Consider the following 19,598-nt stretch of genomic DNA (forward strand, 5'->3'; position numbering starts at 1 on the left):
TATACCTGTTGAATGAATACTTGAGTATTTGGGAAGTTTGAATTTACCATTTTAAATCAACATTCAAATTACGTTTTCTGTGATACAATTTTCAAAATTTCCATTGAATGAAAACTACCAAAACAAAATTGGGACCATCTGTCAATATAGTCAGTGACCATTAAACGCAGACAAAAAAAAACGGAAAAGAGGTTAATGTAATCCATATTGCTTAGATCAATTGGTATGTAATGGAACAAATATTTTGGCTTTCAATCGGCATCACAATAGCTGCGAACATTATACCTGTGTGAGGATACAAGTTCCTTATTTAGTTTTGAAATTTTGCCCCAGGCATGTTGTGTCCTACAATAAAGAAAAGTTAACTTTTTTTAAATTCTGAAATTTACATCTGAAAAGTACGCCACATTGTGACATCAGTGCAATCCAATCAGCTCTGAGAAAAGCTCTATAAAAGTGCAGGAGCTATAGAATACTAAACGCATCTACAAGTCAGCCACAATTTACAATCAGCGAAGTATCATTATTTTCTGGATTGTTTCATACTGGTATGTTCTACATTAATATTATCTATTTATTTATTTATTCATTAAGTATTAATTCAGTAGCTCTAACTACCTTTTGACTTGCCCAGATATCTATCGATTTATGTAGATGTATTACACACAATCATTTATAATCTAAACATATCATAACTATTTATTGATTTATTTAGAATCAATATTTTGAAATATTTTACTTTGCATTTTGGAAAAGGGAAAATGTAAAATGTACAGAACCAAAATGAATAGTAAGAATAATGTACTTGGTGCATTGTATCTGGGAAAAATGTACAACTTTTTAAACAGGGGAGCAATTATATAGCATTGTACAACTCTGGATTAACTCTGAAGATTTGTTTTGTTTATTTGCATTCTCATTGCATTGCATTAATTGTGCAGTTCTCCAGGTTAAATAGACGTTTAGCTTGAAAAAAATTTTAGTGAATGGAAATGCTGCAATCAATGGAAATGCACAAACAATCAAGGAAAACCAGTAAATTTGTCCATATTTAAATATTAATAATTCTGTAAAATATTAGGATGGTTCAGAAAATTTAGGTGATGGGTAACAGAACCATCCAGATATGGACTCCTGATGTGCATTAGGTTAGCTGATCTCAATTGAAAAAAATGAAAATCGCTTATTGTCACGAGTAGGCTTCAATGAAGTTACTGTGAAAAGCCCCTAGTCACCACATTCCCGGCGCCTGTCCGGGGAGGCTGGTACTGGAATCAAACCGTGCTGCTGGCCTGCTTGGTCTACTTTAAAAGCCAGCGATTTAGCTGAGTGAGCTAGCAGGCGCCACAATTGACTTCCCCACACAGGAGTAGGAATGACAACATCAGCCAAAGGTTCATCCTTCTGGAAATCTAGCTGAGGAATACATGTGTGGGCATAGACAAAGGACAGGATAGATTCAGCATGCTGCCCCTGCAGTCAAATAACGCAGTGGCATTTACAATTTGGCTTCATGTATAAAGAATGATCCTTTGGCAAGGTGTCAGACTGTATAATGGAATATCATCAAAAGTAGCAAGCAACATCTCTATAGGTGAAGAGGGACAAAGCATCAAATGCATTACAAAAAGACTCTCAATTCAATGTGTTTTGTGTGTCAGATTTGCTAATGTCAGTTCGGGAAGCAGTTGGACTGTTAGGCTTCAGAACCTTGATCTTGGAGGTGCAGAGGAGATTCACCAGGATGTTGCCTGGGATGGAACATTTAAGTTATAAAGAGAGGTTGAATAGACTCAGATTGTTTTCGTTGGAGCAGAGAAAATTGAGGGGCGTTGATCAAGGTGTACAAGATCATGAGGGGCATGGACATGGTGGATAGGGAGCAGCTGTTTCCGTTGGTTTAAGGATGAGTCACGAGGAGACACAAGTTCAAGGTGAGAACCAGGAGGTTTAGATGGGTTTTGAGGAACAACCTTTTTACCCAGAGGGTGGTGACAGTCTTGAATGCAGTGCCTGGGAGACTGGTAGAGGTAGGGGGCTGGATTCTCCGCCGGTGGGATTCTCCGTTTTGCCGGCGCCCGGTGGTTTCCCGACGGCGTGGGGCTGCCCCACAATGGGAAACCCCATTGACCGGCCAGCGTAATGGAGAATCCCGCCGGTGGATCGGGGCACAAATGTGACAGGGCGGGGCAGAGAATCCAGCCCAAGCGTTTGTCTCACATCCTTGAAAAAGTACCTGGTTGAGCACTTGGCACGTGATAACATTCAAAGCTATGGGCCAAGTGTTGGTAAATGGGATTAGGTAGGTAGGTCAGATGTTTTTCACGTATCGGTGCAGACTCAATGGGCCAAAGAGCCTCTTCTGCAGTAATTCTGTGTTTCAGTGTGATTATGTGAGTCCTGAGCCAGGGTTACCATATTTAATTGGTATAGAGTGATTGGAAAGTGTATGTAAATATTAATATAAAGTGGGAACAGAATCGGGTTCAGCTGTTCAAAAACCTGCCGAGATTTGCTGTCTTGGCTCAGCCATGAAGGGTGAGGCCTATAGGGGCCACAGAAACATGAGCCAACAATTTCAGAAAAAAGGAGTGAAAAACAGGAAAGGAAATTCAAATAAATATTTTAAATCAAATCCCAAATTCAGTTTAGAGAGCTTTGACAAAACTTGGGATATTTATAATATTTCTATTACATCTCCAAATTTCATGTATGATTTGGCAAATATCCAGATAAAAATACACAGTTACACAATTTTACTTGTACCTGTTTGTGCAATGATTTATCCATTTGAAGCTGTATTAGCAAATGAAGTTACATTGGTGACATTTAAATATTTGCTATGCTATGAAGATGGCAGTAGGTAGTTTTTGACATAGGATTATTCAGTTTACCCAAGATGGATGAAAATATCATGTAAACAGAGGTATCTGAAATTGTTGAATTATAAGACCATAAGACATAGGAGTGGAAGTAAGGCCATTCGGCCCATCGAGTCCACTCCGCCATTCAATCATGGCTGATGGGCATTTCAACTCCACCTACCAGCATTCTCCCCGTAGCCCTTAATTCCTCGCGACATCAAGAATTTATCTATCTCTGCCTTGAAGCCATTTAGCGTCCCGGCCTCCACTGCACTCCGCGGCAATGAATTCCACAGGCCCACCACTCTCTGGTTGAAGAAATGTCTCCGCATTTCTGTTCTGAATTTACCCCCTCTAATTCTAAGGCTGTGCCCACGGGTCCTCGTCTCCTCGCCTAACGGAAACAGTTTCTTTGTGTCCACCCTTTCTAAGCCATGTATTATCTTGTAAGTTTCTATTAGATCTCCCCTTAACCTTCTAAACTCCAATGAATACAATCCCAGGATCCTCTGCCGTTCATCATATGTTAGACCCGCCATTCCAGGGATCATCCGTGTGAATCTCCACTGGACACGCTCCAGGGCCAGTATGTCCTTCCTGAGATGTGGGGCCCAAAACTGGACACAGTACTCCAAATGGGGCCTAACCAGAGCCTTATAAAGGCTCAGTAGCACATTGCTGCTTTTATATTCCAACCCTCTTGAGATAAATGACAACATTGCATTCGCTTTCTTAATCACAGATTCAACCTGCATGTTTACCTTTAGGGAATCCTCGACTAGCACTCCCAGATCCCTTTGTACTTTGGCATTATGAATTTTCTCACCATTTAGAAAGTAGTCTATGCTTGGATTCTTTTTTCCAAAGTGCAAGACCTCACATTTTCTCACGTTGAATTGCATCAGCCATTTCCTGCACCACTCTCCCAAACTGTCTAGATCCTTCTGCAGCCTCCCCACTTCCTCAGCACTACCTGCCTGACCACCTAACTTCGTATCATCGGCAAACTTTGCTAGAATGCCCCCAGTCCCTTCATCCAGATCATTAATATATATGGTGAACAGCTGCGGCCCCAACACTGAACCCTGTGGGACACCGCTGGTCACCGGCTGCCATTCCGAAAAAGAACCTTTTATCCCAACTCTCTGCCTTCTGTTAGACAGCCAATCCTCAACCCATGCCAGTAGCTCACCTCGAACACCATGGGCCCTCACCTTACTCAGCAGCCTCCTGTGTGGCACCTTATCAAAGGCCTTTTGGAAATCTAGATTGACCACATCCACTGGGTTTCCCTGGTCTAACCTACTTGTCACCTCCTCAAAGAATTCTAACAGGTTCGTCAGGCACGACCTCCCCTTACTAAATCCATGTTGACTTGTTCTAATTATCATCTTAAGCTCCAACTCATTCTTTCAACTTCACCGTAATTCCAACCATGTATATGAGTCAATGCTCATTGAATATGCATGGCAGGCAAAAGGTAGAATTTATGGTCCTAAGGTCAGGAAATATAGGTATCTGCTAATCAAGGTCTTAGGACCACTACTATCCCTAGCCTAATATCATCATGCACATGGTGGTCCAAGGAAGCAGTGGTAACTGGGACAGCAGGGATGGAAATAAATCAGGAACTGGACTTGATCCACCCACCAGCATTTACATGTGGTTTCAAACTAAGGGGGAAAGACATCAGCGGTCTGGCAAGGTAGAATGAAGGAAACTGAGAAAGGGATTAAGAGACAACAGTAAGCTTTTCCCCACTGGTACACCAAGGAGAAACCTGCAATAATTATGTTAGTTGACAGAGGGTAAGAACCTATACTAAACTAATTTCTATTTTAAATATGTTAATCAATTTAAGTGCCCAGAAAGACAGTTCTTGAAAGTTTCCTGATTTAAATTTGATCGTGTGGCCTAGCTGCTAAGGCCAACAGGAATGCTCTATAATTTTTAAAACTCTAGCCTACTGTCATTTGATTAAAGCTCTTGATTTACTTAATCTTCCATCCCTCTTTTAAAACTTAGTGGTTGTTTCCATGTAAAATGTGCTTTGGCCCTTCAATTGAGTTTGTAAAGTTAACAAAAACACATAATGGTGGGCAATTATATGGCGGTAAAGCAGTAATAAAAAATAAGGGCAGGATTCTCCGAGCTTCCGCACCAAAAGCACAATCAGCATGGGGGCAGAGAATGGGCATTGACGGCGAAAGCCGGAGCGACACCGCTCCCGCAATTCTCCGGTCCCTGGAAAATCCGCGGGAAACTGGCCGAGTTCCCGACGGCATGGTTCTAATCACATTTTGCTTGTCGGGAACGGCCAGTGGCGGCTGCGGAGTCAGTCCACGGCCGCCCTGGTGTGGGGCAGGGGTGATCCTTTGCCCGGGGTGCCTCAGGGATGGCCAGGCTTGCGATCGGGGACCACCGATCCGTGGGCATGCGCGATCTCGGGGGGCGCCCTATATTTTCGGGGCCGGTCCGCGGTGTGAGTCCGTCATGTCGCGCGGGGTGGCCGCCGAAGGCCGCCGCCGTGTGCGTGTGAGGACTCCCGACCGGAGGTGCAGGACACCGTATCGGCAGCCAGAGCTGCGAGGAGTACTCCAGGGCCCTGTTAGCCCCCTTCAGGTAGGAGAATCACTCTGGGCCTTCTTCAGGAAAGTCCAGAGTGAAACGCCCATGTTTTGACACTGGAGTGGGGACATAGCCCCATTATTGGAGAATCCCGTGATGTGTTGGGCAGGCTGGGTTGATGTGGACTGCACTTGATGCAGTGTAGCGAGAGACAGACTTCCAACACTTGATTAGATGCAACACGATTTTATTTAACATCTAAACTATTATACATGTTGAACTGTGGGTTGACACTATGCTGACTTGACAGGAGACCTGATACTAGCCTGACCAGACTTACTTGCTACCACATGGTGTTTGCACTGGCTAGCTCACGAACTCTGACTGTCTCAGAGGCTTTGTCCAGAGAGAGCGGGAAACCTGGTGCCCTCTGGCTATATAGTAGTCGTGTCCTGTCTGGTGATTGGCTGCTTTGTTCTGTGTGCTTACTGGTCAACCTGTGTGTCAATCACTGCCTGTCTGCACTCCATCATATACATAGCTGTATATTATGACATGCCGCTCAGTATATTTCGAGAGGCTAAACAGAGCAATGACTTTGACATAAGATACAGTAGATAGTGGGCTGACTGCAAACTTACATTTTCAGCTGTTTCTACATTGAGTTCCTGATTTCAACTGGTCTGTTGGAGAAGGAATTAGGTAAAGCTAAAGAGCGCAATTCTCCAGAAAGATTTTGAAGTGTTGTAGCGAGCAGCAACTGCCGTGAGTTTCCAGGTGCTCAGCCCAGTGAAGTCGGCAGCAATATTCAACGTTAATTGGTCCACTTATCGAGGTCCCGTGGGCTTCTCGCCGCAAATGAAGGCTTGCCAGCTGATTCACTGGCACTGTGCTCGCCAGCCCGCCTCTAACAAGGTCGAGCAGCACTGAAGCAGCACTTTCTCAGCCAATCCGTGGCAGTTCGCAACAATCGTTCTCAGGAGACCAGCCCCAAGATTCGGGGATGCTGTGGAGAACTGTGGAGGCTCCTAGAAGCAGTGGAGGCCAGGAAGGATGTCCTGTATCCCTGAGGGTCCTGGAGGGTGAGCCATGGGGCAGCCAGTGCTGTCTGGGAAGAAGTGGCGCTGGGAGTGTGACCAGGAGGACTGGCCTCCAATGCCGGAAAAAGGTCAATGACCTCCACTGGCAGCATGAGTGAGTAGGTATCAATGCACACCCCCACTCCACCCTGATACCTTTCTGCCCGCATGTGAGCATCCACCCCCCAACTCTCCATGTGACCCCCACCCTCCCTTCACATCCCTCTCTCTTGAACCCCCCCAACCCTTCCTGCACACCCCATCCTCTCCCTGCAACCATTATCACACACCTCTTTCCCCCCCCACCCCCCACTGTGAACCACATGTGTTGCTAGTGATGTCTTCTCTGTGTCGCCTAAGGAACATTTCTCCCACAATCGCCAGGAGAGGACCCAGACTGGCGGTGATCTGCCGGACATAAGATTCCTCACCACCTTCGAACAGTGTGCCCTGAAGGTGACTGGGGTGACGAGGACAGAGCGGTCACCAACGCAGAGGCGGCAGAGGTGAGGAACCACCAGGCTCCACCCGGAGGACCTGTCAAACATGAGTTGTTATTGCCTTACTGACTGACCCATCCCTCCCACTGACCACATGTCCATTCTTCCACAGGTCCTCTAGGCGACGACGTCGGCCCATCCCAGGTGGCCCCCTATCCAGCCTCCCAGGAGAACACCTCAGAGGAGCGCTCCGAGGATGCCACAATCAAGCATCACAGCTGTCATCCCCATGCTCCACCAGCGCAGATACTCGCACCTCGCTGGGAAATTTAGTGTTCAGGCTTCTGGGGAACAATCTGGTGAGCACTACATGGCTACTGATGCACATCAGGTGGAGGCAGGAACCCCCAGGTGACATAGTAGTCGGAGGTCTGCTGGATTCTAGGACCCAGCTGGGTTGCAGCCTGATGCTGAGCCTGTGGAAGAGGCCACCCTGGTGCTGATGACGATGTTAGGGAGCAGCCAGAACATTCAGCGACACTCCAGCAGGTCCATAGACGCTTGGAGGAATCCCAGAGGCTATGGGCGTAGGAGATGTTCCTGGCAATACGAGGCACCGAGGCCAGCACTACTCGGGTGGCGACCATAGTGGAAAGCCTGTGGGACATGTCCCGCTGTCAGATGGGAATAGCGAAGGCGCTGCAGCGCTTATCCCAGTCGCAGCTTGTCCCAGTGCCGAGGCACTGCAGAGAATGGACCAATCACTGAGGAGCATCGCCGAGGATGTTGACACAATGATGTTGACATCGGGAGCCGCCAGGACTGGCAGAACCAGATGATGCAGGGACAGCCAGGGCTCAGACCAACTTCCCTTGCATCCAAAGGTGACCTCCAGGGTCCTATTGGTCCTATGGGCACCAAGCGGGAGGAGGGGACGCTGGGTGCCAACCCAGACCAGTCCCAAGGAGTGGCGACGGTGGCCACGTTCCACCAGTCCGATGAAGCCATGTCATGCAGCCAGCACACGGGGCAGGGCAGCATGGCTGTGCCTGTGCTGCTCACAGGTGAACCGGGCCCCTCCAGCCAGCACACGGGACAGGACAGCATGGCTGTACATGTGCTGCCGACAAGTGAACCAGGCCCCTCCAGCCCCAGAGGATGCATGCCAGGGGTGTCCAAGGCCAGTCTACAGAACATGACATATTTCACCAAGCTCACTCTCCACCCTATCCCATTAAGCCCTTAATCTAACCTACATATCATTTTGGACACAAAGGGGCAATTTAGCAGAGCCAATCCACATAACCTACAAGTGCAAACTCCACACAGACAGCAACCCAAGGCGGGAATTGAACCCGGGTCCGTGGCGCTGTGAGGTAGCAGAGAAAACCACTGTGCTGCTAGGGGGGGGAAAGCACATCGAGGATCACTGAGGGCACCGGTGGTGGGGTTGGGGGGGAAGGGGGTGGGGGTAGCCATCGGGAGACACCATCGGGAGAGTGGCGAACTATTACACACAATAAATGCCTTTGTGCAAAACTAGTATGGTGGCTCTGTCACTTTCAACTGCAACATGGGCTGACCTCTGAATCCTTGGCTAATCTCGCCAGGCATCTCCCTCTGCCCGTGGCACTCACCCATCCTCCGGTCGTAGACATGTCCCCGGAGCTGTGTCCCATCCCCTGGATTTTCAGGTGTTGGCTGCTGCGTCTGTGGTGTTGTCTCCTGCAGGTCAAGCACAGCGTCCAGTCATCAAGGTGTGATTGGGATGCAAGTCAATGGGCTTGTCATGTGAGAGTACCTTTAAGAAATGGGTGTTTATCAGTGATGTCAGAGTGTGGGTGGAGCAGGACTGTCTGTCTGCTTTTGCTTTCACTTTGGGCTCGCAGCTACAGGGTGTGTTTAGTTTTGTTTTACATTTGGAGAAGCAGCAGTCACAGCAAGATCTGTATGAATCTCTGCAAGCTTATGAATGTTCATTTGGTGATTTCAAAGTGGTAACTGTTCTCAGCAGTGAAGTTAAACCTGATGTCTTTCTGTAAAAAGGGTTCTTTTGTCTCATGGATGTTGCAAGGAAGGATTAAGAGTTAATTAAAGAGTACTGTATTCTTTGGGGGATTTATTGGTGTTGATAGTTGTTAAGATGTTTACTGTGGGTTTATAAAGTGTTAACTGGTTTCATAAATAAACATTGTTTTAATTTAAAAGTACTGTAAATTTCTATTGCATCACACCTATAAAGTAGGCCCGTGTGCTCCCCATAACCACAATCTATTAAAATTTGTGGGTCAGGTGAACTCCATGATACACTTTGGGGTTCTCTAAACCCTGGCCCATGACAGGTTGCACATGCTACATGGCCCACCCACCCATGTGAATCCACTTGGGTTGTGTGAAGTGCTCAATTAACCATGATTGCCAATTCCCCATTAAAAATAGCCTTCAGCCACAGGGCCAGAGGCCTCAGCAGTCGATGGGGGTTATGGGTGAGCGGTGGGGCAGTAGGGTTGCCCCCCCCCGGAATGGGTACACACGATCCAGGGATTGGCATAGTGATGCCATGCGTGGTTAGCAACCCCGCCCCCACCATCCCATGGTGGCCCACCCCTGTGGAGGATCCCTCACCCCCAGCCGAGAGTCCCCCACACCACGCCGAGCACTGGGGTGGCAAGCCCAGCAGCCTGGCACTTTGCCTGTGAGCAAAGATGGCTACTCACCTCCTCCGCTCCCCACAGAAACCCTTCCGCCAGGTTCACATTTTTCAAAAGGAGTACTAATTGGTGCCAGCGTGACCACTTGCTAGGGAGGCCGCTGAATCACGGGAGGCTGTTGGGTATGGGGTGGCTCTTGTTAATTGTATGAAAATAGGACTTAAGTGGTGAAAATTGGTTTCTCAGCACACTACAGCGAGATCACACTACACTACAGGAGTAGGCTGGTTGTATCACAAACTGTTTGGCGCGCCTGGCGCGGTTCTCGGTCTCTCTCGCTATTCACAGGCCTCGTTTCGCTCGAGCGAGAATGCAACAAACCGGAGAATCTTGTCCAATGCATTTTTTTCCTGGTGAGAAGACAGAAATTAAAACCACAGCGTTAATCACGTGGGATCCGTTACGTGTGTGGATTAATCACACACGTAACGACAGCTTAAAGGCATTGCGAACAGACTTTCTGATGCAGTGATGTTGCCTACCACACAATGAGTGGAAGACCAAAAAAGCAATAATAATATTTCATAGGATGGAAGCAGGAAAATATAAAGCATGTCTCAGTGTGTCTGTTGTTTTGTCATTTACAGATATTGGCCAATAAACAGGCAAGATGCTATCCCCCATCTATTTACTGATTGCTATTATAATTGTCAAAGGAATCAATTCTCAAAATATTAATATTAAAGATCAGGATTGTGGTGACACCTATCGACTTCCAGGTAATCTCATATCAACGAAAGATTTCTAATCATACAACTATAAAATGCCATATAAAGTTGTTGGTCAATTGTGGGTCAATTGTGGCAAAACAATGATATTTCAGTGTTCAGACATTTCATTCTAGCCATGTTCTAATATAACTCCTTTCCTGCGGCTTAGATTCTTGCCTTTAGTGGTATCCAATTACATAATTAATTGAATTTAATGCATTATGAACAAAGTTGAGTGTTACAATTAGCCTCAGCAACTCCAGCCTTTAAAATACTATTGACAATATTACTTACCTGGACCAGGCCCCAACATTGTATTTAATTTGTAAGACTGAGGAAAGGATTCTTTGCTCCATGGGTGATTTCACTTCCATACCAATTAATCACTATGTATACCATATATAATACTTTTACATTAAAACGTTCAGTTGAATGATTAGGATTGCAGTAATGTTTTAAAATTAAACATTTTGCAAGAATTATAATTATAAGATAACAAAGTTATCAAAAGGGTTTTTCCAGAATTTCCAGTGCAAATTTGGTGAAAAACTCAGAAAAGCACTATTTTTTCCAGGGATTCCACCAAGGAAATAAGTACCTGGGGCAAATTATTTTTTTCAGAAACTAAGTACTAATGCTGGGATTGAATCAATCGGTGCTGTACTATGACCCCGAAAGCAGCGCCAGTCCCAGAGCAATTCAGAATCCGTTAACGGGCTAGAACTGGTGCAATTCCAATGCAAAACGGCATCTGATTCACCGGGGTTGGGATTGGCACTTAAGAGGCTGACAAGCTGAAGCAGCATATAAGCAGCCCACTCCCCACACGCACTCGTCTAGCCAAGAAGATGGAATCCCGAAGAGCGGCACCCTGTTTTGCCGATGAAGAGTTCGAAATGCTGCTGGGTGCTATGGAGGAGGTGGGGCACCCTGTGCCTCGGGGTGGGCAGGAGACTGACTCCTGCTGCTGTACAACGGGCCTGGGGGCAGGTGCCAGATGCTGTGGGCGCCGTGGTTCCCATCGTCAGGATCAGTCATCAGAACCTGAAAAGGCTGCAGGACTGCCTCAGGCGGCCAGGGTGAATGACCAGCACTGTGCCCCTGGCACCAAACCCCATCCCACACAACTGTAAACCTACCCCCCCCCCCCCCCCCCCCCCCCCACACCCCCACCCATCTTGACAAATACATGTATAGGATGGGAATAGAGGGATATGGACTCCGGAAGTGTAGAAGCAGCATGGTCGGCACAGGCTTGGAGGGCCGAAGGGCCTGTTCCTGTGCTGTACTTTTCTTTGTTCTTTGTTCACCTAGTGGGGAACCAAACCCCACCTGTCAGCAGTTTGCTCACACCCCACCCTGCACAACGTGCCAACACCCATACTGCCCGCCATGGCCGGGTGCACACACAGGCCACTATCTGCCCACAACTTGTGCTGCCTGCGTCCGACAGCCTCACATTGTGCATATTCTGTCTCCCTCCCCAGGAGAAGGTGGCATACAACTGCAGGGAGAAACAGCAGACTGGAGGAGGCATGCCGAACTTGCGGCCCCTCACCGTCGCGGAGTGGTGGGTATTGGATCTGGTCGGTGGGCTCGGAGAGTGGGCAGTGGCTGAAGCGGATGTCAGTATCGGGGAACCGAGTGATCCCCCGCTGAGTTGCAGCGTTCCTATGGCACGCGTAGCACCAACTCCCCATGCCAGTACCCCACCACCTCCGCACCACTCCACCACCTCCCCCACCCCAGCACCTCACCACTTCCACACCTCCCCTCCACAACATCCACCCGAGATCCAACCACGCATCATGTCTTGTGTACTTCAGGATCACCTAGCGACGAGGCCAGCACTTCTGCTGCCCCCCACCCCCAACCCCAGGATACGTCGAGCGATGAGGCAGGACCAGACAGCGACTTGAGCCACAAATACCAGCCCACAACACCCTGGAGCACCAGTCCAGAGACGACACTGACTTTCCGTCACAGCTGGCACTAACATCCTCCACCATCCCAGAGACACTCACCTCGGTTGGGCATTATAGTGAAGAAGCTCCTGGGGCACTACCTGATGTGCAACACACATGTGTAGCAATTAATCAGGCGGAGGTAGGAACCCCCGAGGGAGCGGATGGTTGGAGGACGGCCCGACCCGAGGGATTGGCTGCTGTCCAGATGGGTCTCGGGCTTCTGAAACGGGTGGTCCCATCGATGCTGTAGATGCAGAACAGAGCCAGGGACTATATGAGGGGGTGTCAGCAACCATTCGGCGCCTGCAGGTGCAACTGGAGGAGTCCAACTGCCTGCAGGGGCAGGAGGTGGTGTCAACCATGCATGCTACCCAGGCCAACACTGAATGGTGGCCCTCGGGGCCTTACGGCAAAGGTATCGCCCATGCATCAAGATGTCCAAGGTCCGTGTGGGCTGTGGAAGAGGCACATGACAGGGCAGCCCTGTCAAAGGACATTGCAGTGGTGCTCCAGAGCCTGGCCAAATCATAAAGGGGCATGGCTGGGCGGCGATAGCATTGCCCAGATGCTGGCTGACCTGAGCCAGCCACTGAGGGACGTGGCATAATCCTAGAGGAGGTGGCCAAGTCCCTGTGCTCCATGTCCTTGAGCATTGAGACCCTGGTTCAGACACCAGCTGGCCTCTAAGACTGGCAGGGCAGTCGCCGGGGGGGCCCCTGGAGCTCGCTCCAGCCACACCCTTGTCCCATGGAGTAGGTCGGGGCCAGCAGGCACCCCAACAGAGGAGGTGGTGTTGGGACCCGTGCCAATGACCCCCCGCAGGGGAGGCACCGCAACGCCCCGGACTCTCCTCCCTCCTGTTCCTGGCGCATATGGTGGGCAGCATCAGAACAGAGTGGCGCAGCACCACCTGGGACACCAGAGAGACTGTCGGGCCCATCCAGGACCAGTCGCTCCAGAGGACCGGCGCCAAAGGGGATACAGGTCACATAGCGGAAACCGCAGCAGGCCACCTCCGCTCATGATGTACCACTTGGGGAACCATCTAGATGGAGCATTAGGGCCTGTAAGGCAGAAAGTTTAAGACACCAATTTAAGTTGGCATGGATAGCAGACAGGGTAACATTAGGGGCTAAGGCACAAACCTGTAGGAATGTGTTCACCTGTGCAGAATAAATACCTATGCACAAACGTTCCAACCTGCCATGGTGCTTTTTCAGAAGGGTACGAGGGATGGGCTGGGCTCGCTGCAGAGAGGGCGCAGGGGTGGGGGTGGGGGGGGGTGAGAAATCGGGGGTAGGGCAGATGTTGGAGGTGGGCTTGCGCCTGAGCCCCAGGTCAGCCATCACACGTCACCCCAGTAGCTAGCCCACCCCTTCCCTCCCAACCCCACCCTGGACCCCATCCCCACCTCCGTCACCCCAAGGGTTTGTTGGGACCGTGTGATAGAACGGCCAGCTCGTATGCAGGGATCACCCAGGCAGATGGTAGAAAGTGCTAGCGTGGACAGGAATCAGACGTTGTCAAATGTTGCATAACACCAGAGCTCATCGCCGAGCGGGTCGTCATCATCCTCCATCCCATGGACCAGTCCTGCTAATGCTGCCAACCCAGGGCCCACAACCAGTAATGAAGCAGGTAGGAATCATGGAGACGGGGGAGAGGGGGTATGTGGTGGGATGTTCATTTCGCTATTGGTGAACTAGTCGGTGAACTTGGAGACGATTAGAACATCCTGCACATGGCATCCCTGACACACACATTGTGTGATTGCCTGTGCCTATCCAGACCCCATGTCCTGCCCATGCTGGTCCTCCTCCACAACCTCCTCATAGGTGGAGGAGTGGCATTCATCCCCCTCTTCCAGTACGTCGCCCCTCTGCTGCGGTGTTGTGGAGGACGCAGCAGGCAACCACTATGTGGAGACTCTCCTAGCGTTATACTGGAGGGCCCCCCAGAGCAGTCCAGGCACCTGAATCGCATCCTCAGGACGCCGATGCACTGCTCGATCATGGCCCTGATCGAGGCATAGACATAATTGTAGTGGGTCTCCACATTGGTCTGTGGCCTCTGGATAGGCGTGACTACAGCGGATAACCATAAGACCATCAGAAATAAGGGCAAAATTAGTCCGTTCGGCCCGAGTCTGCTCCGCCATTCAATCATGGCTAATTTGTTTCTCATCCTCATTCTACTGCCTTATCCCCATAACCCCTGATCCCCTTCTTAATCAAGAATCTATCTATCTCTGTCTTGAAGCTACTCAGTGATTTGGACTCCACAGAGTCACCACCCTCCGGCTGAAGAAATTCCTCCTCATCTCAGTTTTGAAAGTCTGAGGCTGTGCCCTCACGTTCTAGATTTCCTACTAGTGGAAACATCCTCTCCACGTCCACTCTATCCAGGCCTAGCAGTTTGTCGTAAGTTTCAATAAGATCACCGCTCATCCTTCTAAACTCCAACAAGTACAGACCCAGAATCCCCAACCACTCCTCATACGTCAAGCTATTCATTCCAGGGATCATTCTTATGAACCTCCTCTGGACCCTTTCCAAGGCCAGCACATCCTTCCTTAGATACGGGACCCAGAACTGCTCTCAATACTTCAAATGGGGTCTGACCAGAGGCTTATACAGCCATCTTGTATTCTAGCCCTCTCGACATGAATGCTAACATTGCATCTGCCTTCTTAACTGCCGACTAAACCTGCACGTTAACACAAGGGTCACCTGGGAATGCGACACGAGTGTGTCGGAAACCATCGGGTGTGCCCGGGTGTGACGGCATCATGCAGGCTGCCTGGGTATTGTGCTCAGACGCGCATGATGTGCTTTTGTGGTCACACATCAGCTGCGCATTCATACAGTGGAACCCCTTTCGGTTTGTGAAGGCCACCCCTTCATGCAGCTGTGCTTATATGGGACATGTGTCCCATTGATCACCCCATGGGCCTGGGGCATCCTTGTGATAGTGACAAAGCCCACTGCTCCGGCAAACCTAGTGGGCTCAGTACACATTGAAGCTGATATATTGTGATGACCGTGCATATAGGACCTCCATGACAGCGCAGGAGCACCTGTGCGTCGAGGTCTGCGAGATGCTTGAAGGTCTCCACTTGACACCTGGAAAGACCCCGTGGCAAACAACATTCAGGACAACCATCACCAGGAGCGGGCGCCCTCTCCCAAACCCCCGCGATTCCAGGTGCGTCATGATCTGGCACATATACCGTGTGGTCCCCCTGCTCAGCTGGAGTCTTTGACGACACACTTGGTCTGGCAGGTCCTCGAATGGCAGGTGCTGCCAGTACACGTTTGACCTAATGTGGTACCTCCTTCCCTGCTCCTCCTCGGCATTGGGCTGCCAGCTCTCCATCCTTAACGGCTGGTTCCTGTTTCTCTGGGGCAAGCTCCGCTGCTGGAGGGCCCTCCCTGAGCAGCTCCTGCTCATACAGCCTCAATGCATCCCCCAGGGCTGTGGTGGCAAAGTAGATGCCAACCATTCCCGGTTAGATTCCAAAACCTATTATCTACGGGGGGGTGAAAGGCAGACGTGTTAGCATGGTGCATATCCCCATGCCCAAACAGGTCCAAAGAGCTACATGATGGCCCCAGCATGCACTGTAGCCCCTGCCCCCCTTGCCCCTCCCCCAATCACACACCCACCCCTGACTGTTCCCCCTGGCACTCTGCCCTCCGCACCCCTGGCCCTGGGCCCCGTCCCTGCCGGCAGACGTACAGGTGGGTCTGGTGCTATCCATGCATCGAGTATGCTATGTGGCATCCGTCGGACGTTCTCCTGTACGAGCTATTGTGGGCAGACCCCTTGGGTGAGCCGCGTGATGCCCTGCCGGCAGGGTGGCACCCAGTTGTGGGTGGTGGTGTGGGAAGGGGGTACCGTTCTGCTTGCATGAGCCACAGTCGGCGGTGGGTGGCCTTGCAGGCCGAGGCAATGGCAGGCTGTTATCCTGGACACCCCAATCCCTTGGATCTAGTGCTGTCACATTCAGGTGGATCCTGGAAAATACCAGAGCATCTTCAAAACATATTCTATCACTGTGAAAGAAGATAGTATTTGTGGCCTGGGGAAAGGATTGGCTCCACCCTTTATTGACTATTCAGTGCAAGGGCTGTGCAAATTTGGTTTCTATGAAGTTTTCAACCCCGTGGCCACCCGCTGCACCCCCCGGTCCTGGCAGATGCTCCCCCACCCAGCCAGCATGGATCGCAGCCCATGGTTGCGCCATTAAACATGTCCTATCTCCGCTCTCTCCCTAAGCAGCCATGGCGTCTGTTTGACGATTTTACATACCATAAGCGAACCTCGCCATCAATAATTCCTCCTGGCGTAGCTGCAGCATCGCAGGAGGCCTAAGAAATACTGTAACAGGCCCGTTAATGATGTGCCAATGGTGTTTACAGTACGTGCGGTGTAGAATGCATTCACACTGCTGTCGAGGCACCGGAACTTGGCATTCCATTGGATCCCCGGCACCAGCCTCGATTTTCGTCTGACGTGCAATTCTCCACCCAATTGTGCATCGCGATTCTGATGTCGTGGACGGAAAATCCCGCCCTGTGCCTTCTGCCAATGACAAAACACGAGGTAGTCATCGACACAAACTAAAAAGACCAGATAGTCACGATTTTCTACACCATTGCACCCCCCTCCCTCATGGCATGTTTGACAGTGGTGCAAGGGGATCGCCATTGGCGGGATTTTTCAGGCCCTCCGATGTCATTGGTGTTTTGAGTTGTTCTCCAGCTGAATTGCCATCAACTAAGGATTGCTAACAGCGAGACCGGGGCCAGGATTCTCCGAGCCCGCGCGGGCTGGAGAATCGGCAGGGGTGCAGGATTTTCCCACCATGCCGCTCCGGCGGCCAGAGAATTGGCGCCAATCGTGTCCGCGTGGTCGCCACGGCGGCAGTCGGGGGCCACTGAAATAGGCCCCCATGGCGATTCTCCGAGGGCTACCGGCCAAACTCCCGCCAGAGTGGTTTACATCTGGTACCACCCGGCGGGAGCTCGGACTCGCGGCCGCGGTGGCAGTCCTGGTGGGGTACGGGGGGAATCTGACTCCGGGGGGCCTCAGCGGTGGCCAGGCCCGCGATCGAGGGTCACCGAACGGCAGGGCCATCACAATCTGGGGGGGACCTACCTTACTTCTCGCAGACCCGCTGTGTGGGTCTGCCATGTCGGCGGTGCCCGTGCCGAAGTGGGCCGCCGCGCACATGTACGGACCCGCTTGCGGCCGCCTTGTACATGCGCGGCCGCGCGGTCTGCACAGCAGGGCCCTGCCGGCAGCCAGAGCTGTGGGACGCATAACGGGGTCCTGCTAGCCCCCTGGAAAACGGAGAATCACCCCAGACTTGCAAGGAACAAGTCCGGATTGATTCTCGCCCGTTTTCCGGCGGGCGTGGGGACTTAGTCCCCAAAAGGGAGAATCCCGGCCCAGAAGTTTCTGCCGGCAGGAGGGCCAGAAAAGCTATGTCCATTTGTTTCCAAAACAGTGTATCAACAATTTTTCTTTCCAGGGACAATCCCACAATGGAAATGCTGCCAAGGAAATGGTCACAACCCCATCACTTGAAATCTTCAAAATCCATCTTTAGATTATTTTCATTCAAATGCTTCCATTATATAAACAGCCATTTCAACAGATTCTGCCTGGTTTAGCTAGCACTCACCATATAAATGTTGGTGGAATACGATTTGTCTGTGATGGCAATATAACTAAAGCAGAACGCAAAGCATACAGGTTGGGAGAACAACACTAAAATTTTAACTCTGGTTTTGTTAGTTTTTTTTAAATTTGGAGTACCCAATTCATTTTTTTCCAATTGAGGGGCAATTTAGCATGGCCAATCCACCTATTCCACACATCTTTTGGGTTGTGGGGGTGAAACCCACGCAAACACGGGGAGAATGTGCAAACTCCACACGGACAGTGACCCAGGGCTGGAATCAAACCTGGGACCTCGGCGTCATGAGGCAGTAGTGATAACCACTGTGCCACCGTGCTGCCCGACTCCGGTTCTGTTACTTAAATATTAATTTATGCTACTGTAAGAACTGCTAGCCTAGATATAACTCTCAACAATATATGGTTTTGATTGAAGAAGAAACAAATGAACAAATTAAAAAATCAGCAGCCCTTTAAATAAAAGTCAAAACTTGAAAGAAAACCTACCAAATTGAAATTTTAAAAAGTATTTGGGGACTGATAATGCACCAGTGGCACTCACCAGTTGCTGAAGGCCATAACTCTATGTGCTCCCTCTCTAAAGACACGGAAAAGATTAAGGTAATTCAGTCAAGTGACCCCCTCCCCCCCCATTCTGAGTTTCCCATTCAGTGCAGCCAAGAAGGCTCCCCCTAAATCCACAAGTGAAGATTGATTCTCTGCTTCCTAAGCCTGATTTCCCAATCAGCAATGGCTCCAATCCCTCACTACGAAAGAGTGGCTTCCAGATTCCATTAATTTAGCATATTCGGAGCTAGCTTGTTCTCAGTCTCAGCCACGGCTCATTTCAGATAGACAGTGTCATGATATGCAAACATGCAACCAATAAACACTCAGAATAGGACACAGCCAATGGACAGTCAGGACACTCAGAGGTGGCATCACCACAAGGGGGCATGACATAAACACTATAAAAGGGATGAGGCACTCACACCCTGCCACTTTCCACAGACTGACATCCAGAGAGTTAGACAGGGTTGATCAGCAGCATCACACTCCAGCACGTGGCTTAGAGCAAGCTGGTACAGTTAGACTGAGTTACTACAGTTAGATTAGTAGAGAGTCGAACTCATTTGAGAACTGTGTTAATAGTTCAATAAACACGTTGAACTCATTTCAGAGTCTGGAGCATCCTTTAGTTAAGACTGCATCAAGTAGCAGCCTGTGTTATCCGAAGCAGCATAACACAACATGATACCAGGAGCAACTTTTCAATCTATTTAGTTCAACTCAGCGAGATCTGTGACAACCAGCTACTGAATACAGGCACAATGGACAAGATTCAGGCTCCTCATCAGCTCAGGAACACCGGCAATCTTAGTGCCAACTGGCAATCATTCAAGCAGAAATTACAACTATACATGGGAGCATCCGACCTCAATGGTGCACCCGAAGCTTGGAAGATAGCTCTTCTACTCACCACTGTGGGTGACCATGCGATAGAGATCTTCAACTCCTTTCACTTTTCCGAAGGGCAGGACAAAACGAAGTACCAAACCATCCTCGACAAATTC

At 49.8% G+C, this 19,598-nt stretch overlaps 1 protein-coding gene across 1 annotated transcript in view; it reads left to right on the top strand.

Annotated features, from left to right (window-relative positions):
- The first annotated feature begins 494 nt into the window (after positions 1-494).
- Positions 495-19,598, top strand: part of LOC119968888 (zona pellucida-like domain-containing protein 1) — a 65,567-nt gene continuing 46,463 nt past the window's right edge. Inside the window, exons 1-2 of the mRNA XM_038801826.1 lie at positions 495-548; positions 10,250-10,381. Of these exons, the coding sequence (XP_038657754.1) occupies positions 10,273-10,381 (109 nt within the window). The 5' untranslated portion in view covers positions 495-548; positions 10,250-10,272. The remainder of the gene's footprint in view (positions 549-10,249; positions 10,382-19,598) is intronic.

The sequence above is a fragment of the Scyliorhinus canicula genome, chromosome 7 (genome assembly GCF_902713615.1).
Source record: "Scyliorhinus canicula chromosome 7, sScyCan1.1, whole genome shotgun sequence".
Classification (NCBI taxonomy): Eukaryota; Metazoa; Chordata; class Chondrichthyes; order Carcharhiniformes; family Scyliorhinidae; genus Scyliorhinus; species Scyliorhinus canicula.